An 11,836-nucleotide genomic window follows, 5' to 3' on the forward strand; every position below is an offset into this window, starting at 1 on the left:
GTATTGTACTGTACTTAGCAATAACTACTTACAGTAGGTAATGTTAGGAGTTTTCTAGTTCTACTCAAAAATTTTCACTCATTTTTTGACGTTATCGAATTGACAGTTTGGATTCCAACCTTACGCCTGAGGAGGAGGTGGAGGAGGAGGGAGCTAGCTACCTAGCTAGCTAGCTAGATTCCCTGGAAGGACTTCGTGCCTCGAAAGAACGATATAGATATATATATCATAGCAAAAGAGAGAGTCACGTCAGGGGAAGTGGACGGAGTCAGTCAGTCAAGTTTCCTTTGATTAATCCAGGATCCGCAGGATGTAGTGTTTTTATGGTGGATAGGAACGAGTCTGCACATGCAGCCTTACATGCATGTCCTTTCTTTGTAGGGTACAGTACAGTACAATACAGTGGAACTTAAATATCTGGCTTGGATACACAGAAAATAACATGGTGAAGTGTGTGAACTCGGAACTCGGAGAGGAAAAGTCGCCCGAAAAAAATTATTTCATAAAAGACAGAATTAATAATAAAGGTGATGTGGTTTGCCTTAACTCGGGACCAACCGACCGACCGATATCTACTCAGTACAGAGTAATCGAGTAATGAATCATACAATGGGCCCGAAAGAAAAGAGAAGAAAAAGAAGAAGAAGAAGAATTGTTTACAGGAGGAGATCTGAGATCCCGTCATAATCAATCAGCCACGACGACCCTTCAACAACTCCAGCACTCGCCTTCCACATCCGATCAGCCGCTCCATCAGCGCTTCGACCAGCGCATCCGGTATCACGCGGATGACGCAGCCAACGAGAATGGACAGCGCGCCCAGGACAAGCGAGTAGCCCCATTGGGCCCCCGTCAGCGGCACGACGGAGAAAGCGTCTCCGCCGACGAAGATGATCAGGACCTGCCCGCCGATCATAATCAGGCTGACGGCGATAAAGAGCCAGTTGTGGAAGATGCCTTCGAGGACGTTGAAGCTGTTTTCGAGTTGGCGGTTGCTGTTCGTAGATGATAGATGTCAGTGAGGCTGTCATTAGAAGATATATATGGAATCGTCCCCGCCCAAAAAAGGAGGCGGGGAAATGACTCACTTGTACATGTTGAAAATCTGCATCCACACATAAGTGTTGAAGACAGCCGTCTGCAGCTGTTTCTTCTCATAATCACTGTCATAGTGAAAAATAGCCGCCCCTCCGAAATACAGGACCAGGGTGACGGCCAATTGATAAACAGACTGTCCAATGATCATCTTCCACATCGACACCGTGATAAGAGGCATCGACTTGGGGTCTGGCTTTCGGTCCAGGATCCGCCGGGGAGGAGGATCGGTGGCCAGCGCCAGCGCTGCCAACGTGTCTTGGAACAGGTTGACCCACATGAGCTGGACAGCAGTCAGGACAGACTGGTCTGCTGCATTGGCCACAGCAGATATAAAGGCAAGTGCAACGGAGGTGATGGTAATGGTGATTTGAAACTAATTTGGTATGGCGGTCAGCTCGTGTTCTTTTTTTTTTCTAATGGTGACTTGCTATGGTTGCAAACTTACTTGCAGAAACTTCTTGACAGCGTCGTTGACTGCTCTCCCCCACATGATAGCTTTGACTATGGAAGTAAAATTATCGTCCATCAGGATAATGGATGAAGCCTCTCGGGCCACCTCCGTTCCGGAAATACCCATCGAAAAGCTCACATCAGCAGCACCCAGTGCGGGAGCGTCATTTGTTCCATCGCCCGTGACAGCAACGGTCTCTCCCATCTCTTTCAACCGTATCACTAATGCCCTCTTATCCTCCGGGCTGGACCTTGCAAGAACCTTGAGATGCGGTATGATTTCATCCCGCTGATACTCGCTGAGCTGCCTGAACTCAGCACCTTCCATTGCAACATCATCTGGGCTGGAAATAATACCACATTCCTCCGCAATGGCTTTGGCTGTAAAAATGTTGTCCCCAGTGACCATGCGAACGACTACCCCAGCCCTTTGGCAAGCCTGCACCGCGTCGCGGGAACCCTCGCGGAGAGGGTCTCGGATGCCCATAACCCCTAGGAAGACGAGATCCTGGACGATATCTTCAAAGGTAACATCCGCTCCGCTGCCCTCGTTGGTTCCGGCAGGTGGCCTGTCTTCAAAATCTCGATATACAAGGCTGATCGTCCGCAATGACTGGGCGGCATATCTGGCGACAATCTGCCCCAGATGTTGGGCGATATCTTCCGTCATGGGCGCAGCAAGCAAGCCCTTGGTTGGGTCCTCGATGATCCTCGTACATTTATCCAAGAGAAGTTCGGATGCTCCTTTCACATATGCCCGATATTTGCCGTCGTCGAGCTGCACCACTGTGATCATGCATTTGCGGGAAGCGTCGAATGGAAAGAGTCTCGTGATCTTGGTGTTGGAACGTTCAACATCGAGCGGTCCCATGCCCAGATAGCGCCGAGCAAATGTCAGGAGAGCAGCCTCAGTCCTGGAACCGGTAAATGACCATGTGCCTCCTTCCTCTGCTTCAAACGCCGTGGAGTTTACCACGATTGACTGTTTGAGAATGGACCTCACATCGGCGGAGAGAGAATGGATAAACCCAGCGGTTGAGACCCCTTCAGCCGGCATCGTTCGGGAAACAGGATCTTCCTCCCGAAATTGAGAGGCAGTGCCGATTGTACCAGCGACAACGGTCATAACGTTTTGAGTGAGCGTGCCAGTTTTATCCGAGCAAATATTTGTCGCATTGCCCATGATCTCACAGGCCTTCAATTGACGAACTAGGTTTTTGTCTTTGAGCATCCTGGTGGTCGCAAAGGCAAGCGCAAGCGTTACAGCAAGAGGAAGACCTTCTGGAACAGCAATCACCACCACTGTGAGGGCAATAATAAAGATATTGATGAATAGTTGCCCTTCTTGTGTAGGGGTTCGGGTGCTGTGACGCAGACCCACTAAGAATTTAATAAACAAAATAATGAATAATGATATAGCGACCATCCCACCAAAGCGGGCAATGTGCTTTGCCAGCGTGCTAAGCTTGACCTGCAATGGTGTGAAGCCAGGATCCTCCTCGAGAGATTGGAGGATCTTGCCGTAGCTAGAATCGGTACCAGTTGCGACGACAAGGAAGGTCCCAATGCCTTCCGCGACCTTCGCTCCTGAGATGATAAATGGGTCCATGTCCCGGGTGTCTTGATGATCTCTGATGGCACGGAAGACTTCGTCCCCGGAGTGCTTGAGAAGGAGGTCGGACTCGCCAGTAGCGGAAGACTCATCACATCTGATACGATGGCCCTGAATCAAGATCCCATCGGCCGGGATTATATCGCCCGGCTCGATATGTACCACATCACCTACGAGAACGTCGTGGATGGGGATCTCTTGTGACCGAGCGGAGCGGATCACTTTGACGTTGCGGTCCTGCTTCTTCTTGTTGAGCTTCCTAAACTGGCGTTGTTTCTGATAATCGTTCCCAGCGCCGACAATCACAATAATCACTATGGCGACGAGGATCGCCACGCCCTCCACCCACTCGACAGGCGGGTTACCAGGGCCGTGCGGGGTCGCAAAGGTCTGGTATAATCCTACCCCCAGCGATATTATGGCCGCCGCGGTTAGAAGGAAGAGGACATAGTCGTTGTAAGCCATCCACATCAACTGGAGGAGATTTGGCTCCTTTTTGCTAGGCAGCCTGTTATCCCGGAAGGCTTTCTTTCTGTCTGCGAAGGGCTCATTTCGGCGGTCTTCTGCTGCCTTCACTGCCGTAAAGACACGCGTTGAGGCAGCGTCCTCGGCGGGCGTGTTGACGCCATCGAGGTGTGCGGAGCCATCGAGTATGGTCTCATCCACGCTCAACCCGCTTTGTAAATCGGTTCGCAATCCCTTTTCGAGACCAGCGAGACCTCCCAGGGCATAGAAAGCTGTTATATCCCTGCACGAGATGAGTTCGCTGAGTTGCTTTGCCGAAAACGCGAACTTGCTCTCCTTCGCGGCATAGATCGGCCCATCGCTGCGATTGGAACCGGGTTTGGCATCCAAAACCTTATCTTCCAGGTTCTGCTGTCGTTAGCAGTCTGTGGTGAGGAATTGCTCGGTCAATCTGCTTACCATTGCTAAGACTGGAGAGCATGGAGGATGACTGTGGATTTCTGTCATCTGCTCCTTTACGCCGTATCTGGTTAGCTCCCATGGGGAGATAGCTGTCTTCTGTTCTGGAGAGACAAACTGTCTGAAGCAAGTGGATGCTATTGGCAACGGCGCTTGTGTCGTGATCACTAGTCTTCGATCCTGAATAATAATAATGACTGGATCGAGTATCAATCAAGGGGCAGGGACCGAGTGTGGCTGAGCAGGGTGGGGACCAAGAGCGTCACCGCGGCACTGTCCCCGCATGCTTCACCGTCGGTGTTTCTTTCCCCGGAGAGGAGATCAGATAATCGCGTGTGAGCAAGCACATGTCTGATTCCGCTGAGCTTGCAAGACAGTAAAGCCATGAGCTATTGAGGATCGCTGGCAATCATCGCGTCAGACGCGTCCGGATCGAGGCGCGACCCTCCCCCTCGGAGACTAACCCGAAATGGAGTATCGCAACCCACCAGTTCTCCAGATACAAGATGCCTAGGTAGTTGAATTAAATTCACATTTAATATATAAAGTATTTACAGATATATTGAATAGGTATCTCAGTTTTAAAAATTTAAATGCATAATTAGGGCATTAAGTCCTTCTATACCTAATAGTATTATAGTTGCTACACCTCAGTAAGGCACATATATAAGGCAGAGAAGCTGCCTCCCTGGCCAGAGTACTTATAGCCTCTAGCACCTGATTTTGATTTAGAATTTGACTTTATATAAGATCCTGAGCTTCCTAAACTGAAAGACCTCCTATATAAGATAGCTGATTAGTTGATTACTTATGCTTCTACCTTTGCTTCTCATTTATAGTATATAAATCATGATTTTCCTTTGTAAGAAGCATAGTACTACAGCGCATGGTGGGCTGGTCGATGGGGTGGACGGGTCGGTTGTGGATTACGTTATATAAATGACATGTTAACTAACGTAATCCACCACCGAGCGGCTCACCTCCGCTCAACGCGACTTATATACAGAAAATTGAAGTTATTCAACACACGACTATGCCACCAATTCATACTGAAAAGGCCAAAAAAGCAATTGAACTAGAGGGCAGGCTTGAAGCTGCAATTTCCGCTTATAAAAAGGGACAAGTTACTTCAATTTGTGAAGCTAAGCATCTTTTTAATGTACCATATTCTACCCTCTAGTATCAACTTAAGGGATGCACTATAAGGGTCAATTTATATATAAATTCATATAAATTAACTGCAAATAAAGAGGAATTACTTATCAAATGGATTCTAGATCTAGATAAGTATGGATTACCTCCCTGGCCTACTTTTATTAAGAATATGGCTAATCATCTTCTATCTTAATGCAGTGATCAAGATCCTCCTCTATAAGTTAGTAAGAATTAGGTTTATAAACTAGTAAAATACCATAATAAGCTTAAATTATAATATACATATTACTATGATTATGACTATGCAAAGTGTAAAGATATCAAGATAATCTGCAAGTGGTTTAACCACTTACATAAGAAGATTATGGAGTATGGGATTTAGCCAGATGACATCTATAACTTTGACAAGACTGGATTTACTATAGGCCTCATTATAGCTATAAAAGTCATTACTAGTAATGATATTTATGGTTGTCTAAAGCTTCTATAACCTAGTAATTATGAATGGGTTACAGCAATTAAGTCAGTCAGTATAACAGGATGGAGCCTACCTACCTATATCATCTTTAAAGCAAAAGAACTTTAGTGAAACAGTAGTCAGAGAATGGACTTTTTATTTTCTTTTTATGGTGCGGCGAATTTACGTATGCACTGTACGGGATACCTACCCTTGTCCTGTGCGAGAAGTTAATCAAGATTAGCTACGTGCCTAAGGATTAGATGCATGCCTCAGAATTAAGGTTATTTTTTAGATGAGGTCCTTAGGTGTCAGTGGGGGCTGAACAATTACCTAGCCTAAAGCATGGACGCCTGAGGATTAAGGTATTAAGGTGCTTATGATGTACTACATGCTTAGGTGTCAGTGGGGGCCGGACTTCTGAATAGATTATATATCTCTGTATGTTGTCACCACCAGCAGGTAGGTCCTGCTCTTGATGGAATAGGAAAACAAACACACGTACACACACACACACACACACACACACACAAAAAAGGAAGAAGTCAAGACTGTAGGAAAGGAGAGGCGTGGCCGGAAAATTAACTACACCAAGAGGGTCTTCTTGACTTGCGACTAGATCTAGGCTGGACAGAACCTTATCAATCTTTACGCCAAGAAGAATGAAAGCACTAATGAACGACGAGAATGGGCCATCTCGATCAGTACATCTATCACATTCACGTGTCCATTGATGGAACTCTTCCAAACGGCGCATTCTAAGATTCTTATCTCCGAGTACGGAGTATGTGGAGGAAGCTGTTTGACACTTGCTGTCTGCTGTCCACTGTCGAAGTCTTCAATCCACACCTATTTGCTGGCAAGTACTCTGTACTGTACAAACCAATCGGTACAGCTGTCTGTGTAACATCCATAATCCTGCAAACAAATGTTGGGGTGCGCGGACTGGTATTATAATTTATTCTAGCCTGTGCTTAGGCTGTTTTGCAGCTTTTAAAACTCAAGGCTAGCAGCCTTAGGCATGAAGGGGGCGTGTGGCCCAATGGGTGAGTACTTCCATTCCCAACTCTTCCGAGTTATCCGCACATAGTGAATCATATGCTAATACACCTCGTAGCAAGGCGCTTGACTACGGATCAAGAGATTCCAGGTTCGACCCCTGGCACGCTCGTTCATTTTTTCTTTGTGTGGTTATTTTTTTTTCTTCTAGTATACCCACAAACTGGTGGGGTGGTTTTCCCCACTCGGACTATTCTGGACCCACCTATGCAACTTAGGTAGGAATTAGCACACCACGGAGGGATTTGAATTCTGAAACTGCATGTTTTGAGAGATGCTGCTCCTTCGAATCTCCCAATTTACGGCCAATGCTACGATTCTCCCCATGGGGCTTTGTGCTGAGTCGTTTGGGCAGCTTAGTTAGGTCTTATATTGCGTCTTCTATTGGCTGGACAAAGACATTGCAGGGGCAATAATGCTAGCATAATATTATATGTTATCCATTTGAAAGACAGTGTCTTAAATAGAGTACAAAGGTTTCAACAGACAGACTGAGTTGAGGTGGCAGCTGCATGGTAGTCCACCAGTGCACTTGAAACAGCGGCGACCGCCGCACTAGCAATCGCACCCGAATCAATATCAGAACCCGCATACACCTGCTGAGTTTGCGGACGATTGAAGGTGTACGAACCAATCCACCCCGCTCAGAGACAGACCAAGAAAAGTCCCCAGCACGGAGGCGAGAAAGGGGCGGTTGAGAAAGGCCCAGAGGCGGCTGCCCATACGTCGCAGGCGTATCAGGATATCGCTGTTCGGACGGTGGAACGGGATTCCGTCTGCTGTAGTAAAAGAGAAGAAAGATGGTGACAGTTGCCCACGTCGCGACAGCTGTGTAGACGGTTTGGATATTGTCTGCCTCGACATTGAAAGGGAGCAGGTCTGGGGAAGAGAATATCGACTTTGGGTTAGAGCTAGGAAGTGTCCTTTACATAATCCTCCTTAGTTGAAAAGGGGTAATAAATACTTCTCAAAGTTCTACCCCCAATTTGGGAAATTTCCCACAATTGTTCAACCATCTTGTGGGGAGTTCAGACGTGAAATCTGATCAGAAAAAAGTAGGGTAATTTGAATTAGTTGATATGAGAACAACAACAATGACAAGAATATCTCCGAGTTTTCGGCTGGCTAGCCTACCTGTTATACTCGGGCGAAACCTCCTATAAATAGCATGGAGCTTAGAAGTGACTTGATCCCTGGCCATAGTCGACGATGGTTTAGGCCAGTCATGTTCCACGTTGCTGTTGGACAGAAGCAACAACCTTGAAGTCAGCTAGACCGGAGGGTTCATTCACAGGTTACGTCAAATATACAGCAGGCAAAAAGGCTTATGAGGTAGAAGACTACTGAAGAAGATTCAGCAGTCTGGCATCACTATCTAATGGTGGAATCAAAATTTATTTACACTCGTTCCTCCTGTCAGGGGTTAATAAATTGTTGATTACTTAGCAAATAGGCTAATAACGTAAATCCACCACCGAGCGGCTCACCTCCGCTCAACGCGTCTTGTATACAGAAAATGAAGCTCAATTCTCCACCCAAAACAGCAATTATATACAAAACATTAATTACTATTGCGATTAGGACATTGATTCCTCCTATGTCCCAGAGTGTTGCAATTACTACATCAATATTACAGGCATATGCGCAGTGGAGAGGCTGGTAATTAAGACTACAGAGGATCATTGACTAGAGGTTCAACAACTTGATCTCTTAACCTTATGAGATCCTATGCTTCTTCTCTAGTAATTCCTCCTTTATAGCATATTTTCTTTTTGGATCTTTGATGCTTTTGCTTCTCTTTCTCATGTATAGTAAGTAAATCCTGGTATTCCTTCTTCATTATTGCTGCTTGGATTATGGTGGATTTACAAGCCATTGTAATTTGATTAAATGCTTCATCAAACCAACTTAAAGGACTTATATGACCTTATTCTATAAGTTTCTTAACTGCAGTGGCTTGCCATTATAGTTGACAAGGATTATAAGGCATCTATAAGCTCCAGGATGAGTATGAATTACTGGATTGACTTCCTAGTGGTATAGGCATCTTAAGTTAAACATGAAGCTTTTAAATAACTTGCTCTGGATTAAATGGATAAATCCCTATAGCTGCAAAGCCATTTTAAATAGTTTGAGCTTTGAAGGCCATTATGCACACTATAGGATATGCCTCTAAGAAGTTAAGCTTTATAATATGATTAAAGCTATACTGCATCTGCTGCTCAATTAAATCACTATATCTATCTTTAAGAGGTATAAAAATATACTTATATTAAGAGGTTGTAGAAGATGTAATAAGTATGCAGGCATATAAATTGGGATAATATTATTTTAGGTGCAGAGTTCATTAAATTAAGGCATAAGATAATTTCCATGGCTATTAAGAACTAGTAATTAATATGCACCTTTCCTGTGCTTCTTAGTCTTAGGAATAAATTAAGTTCTAAGCCATTTAAGGCTAATCTCATTAGTTATCTACCTATTATTGCTTTTACGAAAACTCCACCAGGAATGAAGATTGTCACATGGGGGCAGGGCAGCGCAGGGCTGCCGCATGCGGGGCGGGAAGGATCGGTCAGATCCATCGGTATTAGCTAATACCTATACCAGTACTCCGTACTCCGATTTCCAGAAACCAGTTCGAACTCAAAAAGATCGGAGTCAAAGCTGATGCTAATATTAGTATACAGAGTATTTATTGTATTATACTGCTTCATTGCCCACTGACTAGTGGTGAACGCCACTCAATTGCATTTTCGGCCCGAGTGTGCCGGTATACAATCCATGGGAAATGAATAGTGGGCAGTTTACATTTTTTTTTTGCGGATTCGATCAGGTTGCATTGTCCTGGGATTATTACAGATAGATCGTCATAGACACTTGTTAACTTGTCCATGATCTATCCCAAGTTCCACATTCCACGTAAGTAGGTAGCACGAGTATATACATATGTGTGTGGTGTACTGTATCTCCATGAGGCTGTGCCTCTCACCGCCAAGTCCGTCAACTAGGCACCCGAATTTCTGCAAGTTTTATACTATGGACGTATCCTCTGGATCGGAATGAGTTCTTTGATCGATAATTCAATTCAGTCAGTCAGACAGACAAACTTCTTTGCTGTCGAATCTTCTCTCTCTCGCTATATACCCATCCATCTGTTTGTCTCTGCTTCTCTTTGAGAGTGTTGCGCCTGTTGAGTCGTCGCGGTGATTAACTCCGAATACCCTACCAACATACGCGTCAGCTTGCAAACGCAACGTGAAGATTCCAACACGCTCAACTAATAACGCCCATCCCGAACCAGCCTCGTGGCGTGATTTTCGCGTGATTCCACAGTTATTTCTTCCAGCGCTGTCGTAACCAGCATGCCTTCCGAATCCACAGCCGTGGCGTCCGCCCCAGGCGTCTGCGCCTGCGAATGCCACCATGGATCAGCCCAGACGGGGTGTATCGGGTGCAAATGCTGTGGATGCTGGTGTGGGATCCCTTGCACGGTCATGTAAGGGAGCCCTCGTTCTGTCAGAGCTGTACGGAGTACTTCCTCCGTTCGAGAACGAATCTAAAACGAAACAATGGGGCAAAGGGGACAAAAGGCGTTAAAACAGCTCATTCATTCCATCATCCTTCGCAGTGGAGGCGAGGCAATACGATACGACCTTTGATGGGGCGCAGGATTCTCTCTTTCCCATCTGCTTTTCGGCCGGTCGGGGCCAAAGATGCAGATTGCGTGATTTGTATCGATCGAGTTTAAGGTTGGTGCCAGGCATCAATTAAAGTAGAATAAGGTAGATCGGGGGATCGCCAGCAGAACGGGAACAGGCCACGAGGCATCCACTCCCGCGGAACTGACAGGGGCATGCCCGGCGGATCTGATCGGCTTGGCATGCACCAGCAAGGGGATTGGCTGGGCCGTCACACCGCCTTGGATAAAACTGCCAGAACATCGGGCGGTGAGAGGCACTGAACCACTGAGGTGCCTCCTCGGCACACCAAGCAGCTCGGTGGACCAAGTGGCGGCGGATACCGGGCCTGTAGATTAGTGGCTTGTTTAGCGTGTATACGGACTTCTAGGTTACATCTATCTATACAGAGTACGTCCTGTATATACGGAGACATACAATTGTTTAACGTACAATTGTCTACAGCAGTCCCAGCACTGGGCGTATCCCTCAACCATCGAATCGGAGAGCTGTTTTAATTCTGACTCTGGACTAGGATCTCAGTCTAGTCCTGTCTAGGCAACCTGTAATTAGCTAACTATGACTCTGTCCCACGTGCGGAGTACATTACATACGCTCAGCTTATCGGGACATTCATTCTTTGATGATTCCAGAATCTCACCGGGACCCAGTCCGACGCGGCGACGCCAGCTGCGTTTCCAAAAACAGAACCGTCCAGCCATGTCCCAGCAGACTGGGGGACAGCAGGATGGGGCAAAAACAGAGCGTGAAAGCAGGAGGAATTCCATCAATAAAAGCGGTGGATGTCCCTGTTTCCAGACTTTTTTTCTATGAGATCAAACACCTCCTGAAGCAAGACTCTCAGTCTTAGTGACTGCTTCTTTTCTTCTTAGTTTCTTCCTTTGTTGCTTGACCTTCTTTCTATCTCTAAAAGCCTCTGCTTCCTCCTTCCTCTTCCCATCTCGTCTCACCCTCTCTCTCAACTATATAAGAGATTTCTATTCCAGAGAAGAGCTAAGCTCTCAGTCATCCTATTCTACTGTCGTTCTTTGTCTATTTTCTACCGAATAAGGCCTCTTACAATGGCTCTCGCCGCAATGTTGTTGAATCTGTTGAATCCAGACGTCTTGCTATTTCTCGCCCTGCGGGTGCTTGTCTTGGGGTCCATACTCGGATTCTTGGGTGTATGTAGATATCCTCTGTCTGGTCTTCAAGGTATACTAACTAGACCAGATCGTCGGCGTTCTCGTCTACCGAGCCGCCTTCCACCCTCTGGCAAAATACCCCGGTCCCTTCCTGGCCAAGTTCACCAACCTGTATGCCGCCTATCATGCGTGGAAAGGCGACATGCACATTGACATGTGGCGTTGCCACGAGAAGTATGGTATGTAATTATTCGAT

At 46.3% G+C, this 11,836-nt stretch overlaps 1 protein-coding gene and 1 non-coding gene across 2 annotated transcripts; one reads left to right on the forward strand and one right to left on the reverse strand.

Annotated features, from left to right (window-relative positions):
* Nucleotides 1–691: 691 nt before the first annotated feature.
* Nucleotides 692–4,087, reverse strand: VTN77DRAFT_6941 (uncharacterized protein; the record flags this gene model as incomplete). The annotated part of the gene is made up of 4 exons (XM_069423275.1): nucleotides 692–995; nucleotides 1,089–1,471; nucleotides 1,544–4,033; nucleotides 4,085–4,087. The coding sequence occupies 4 exons, from the start codon at nucleotides 4,085–4,087 to the stop codon at nucleotides 692–694; spliced, it is 3,180 nt and encodes a 1,059-aa protein (XP_069275830.1).
* A 2,637-nt stretch (nucleotides 4,088–6,724) lies between these two features.
* Nucleotides 6,725–6,867, forward strand: VTN77DRAFT_t108. Its single transcript has one exon. It is a non-coding gene; the product is annotated as a tRNA-Arg (tRNA).
* The last annotated feature ends 4,969 nt before the right edge of the window (nucleotides 6,868–11,836 follow it).

The sequence above is a fragment of the Rasamsonia byssochlamydoides genome, assembly GCF_041956645.1.
Source record: "Rasamsonia byssochlamydoides strain NRRL 3658 unplaced genomic scaffold VTN77scaffold_54, whole genome shotgun sequence".
NCBI classification, from domain to species: domain Eukaryota; kingdom Fungi; phylum Ascomycota; class Eurotiomycetes; order Eurotiales; family Trichocomaceae; genus Rasamsonia; species Rasamsonia byssochlamydoides.